Source organism: Pygoscelis adeliae, unplaced genomic scaffold, assembly GCF_000699105.1.
Source record: "Pygoscelis adeliae isolate BGI_AS28 unplaced genomic scaffold, ASM69910v1 Scaffold387, whole genome shotgun sequence".
NCBI classification, from domain to species: domain Eukaryota; kingdom Metazoa; phylum Chordata; class Aves; order Sphenisciformes; family Spheniscidae; genus Pygoscelis; species Pygoscelis adeliae.
The window spans coordinates 1282060-1282827 of record NW_008825115.1 but is presented as its reverse complement, the minus strand read 5'-3'; the positions used below and the strand labels follow the sequence as shown (position 1 = coordinate 1282827).

Here is a 768-nt window from a genome sequence, read left to right as displayed (position 1 = left end):
ACTGCCATGCCCGGGGTGGGTCCCCAGTGAGGGGGCATGGCCGCAGCTGGGGCTCCCCAGCGGGAAGCGCTTCCTGCCCCGCTCTCGCCCAGCCTTGCAGCGCTGCTGTGCTGTCCCAGCCCCAGTCCTGCGTCCTCTCCCCAGAGCTCCTGGCACCAGTGAGGATGGAGCCGGCCAAGCTCCCCCCCAGCAAGAGGATGGCTCCTGCTCCCCCCGTCCCTGCCAAGGCCAAACCAGCACCCACACTGGCGAGCAAGTAAGACACACGGCTATGCCAGGGCATCTGGGGGCCACCATGATGCCCCCAGAGCCGGGGTCGTGCTGATGTCCGTGCTCCACTGCCCCCCGCCTGGGTCTACACCAATCAGGCACGAACGCCTGCCCCATACCCGAGCGTGGCTCCCTGCAGTGTGGTGTGGCCCCAAGGCTGTGCAACAGCCCCCAGAGTTATAGATACTGTTTAAAATAAACTATTATTTTGGGTACAGAGTGCTGCTGGGTTGTGTGAGTGCCGCAGAGGGCAGAGCCCTGCGGCTCTGCTGTGGGCTGCCATGTCCCCGCGGGGTTGGGCAGGGCTGGTCTGGTGCTGCCGGGCACAGGGGGTCCCACCAAGGCACAGAGGGTCCCACCAGGGCTGGCTCGCTGCTGAGCCCAGGGCAGGAGCCTGCGGTGCTCAGCCCCAGGTGCCGGGAGTGGATGTGCCAGCAGTCACGGGCAGGGCTGCGGACTCCCCCGGCCGGGCCCCTCGCCGGCCGAGCTTGGCCCGCC

The 768-nt window shown here is 68.0% G+C and overlaps 1 protein-coding gene across 1 annotated transcript in view; it reads right to left on the bottom strand.

Moving 5' to 3' along the window:
• Positions 1–269: 269 nt before the first annotated feature.
• The window catches only part of EVA1B (eva-1 homolog B (C. elegans)), a 2237-nt gene continuing 1738 nt past the window's right edge, over positions 270–768 (bottom strand). The window contains exon 3 of the mRNA XM_009328241.1: positions 270–283. Within this exon, the coding sequence (XP_009326516.1) occupies positions 270–283 (14 nt within the window). The remainder of the gene's footprint in view (positions 284–768) is intronic.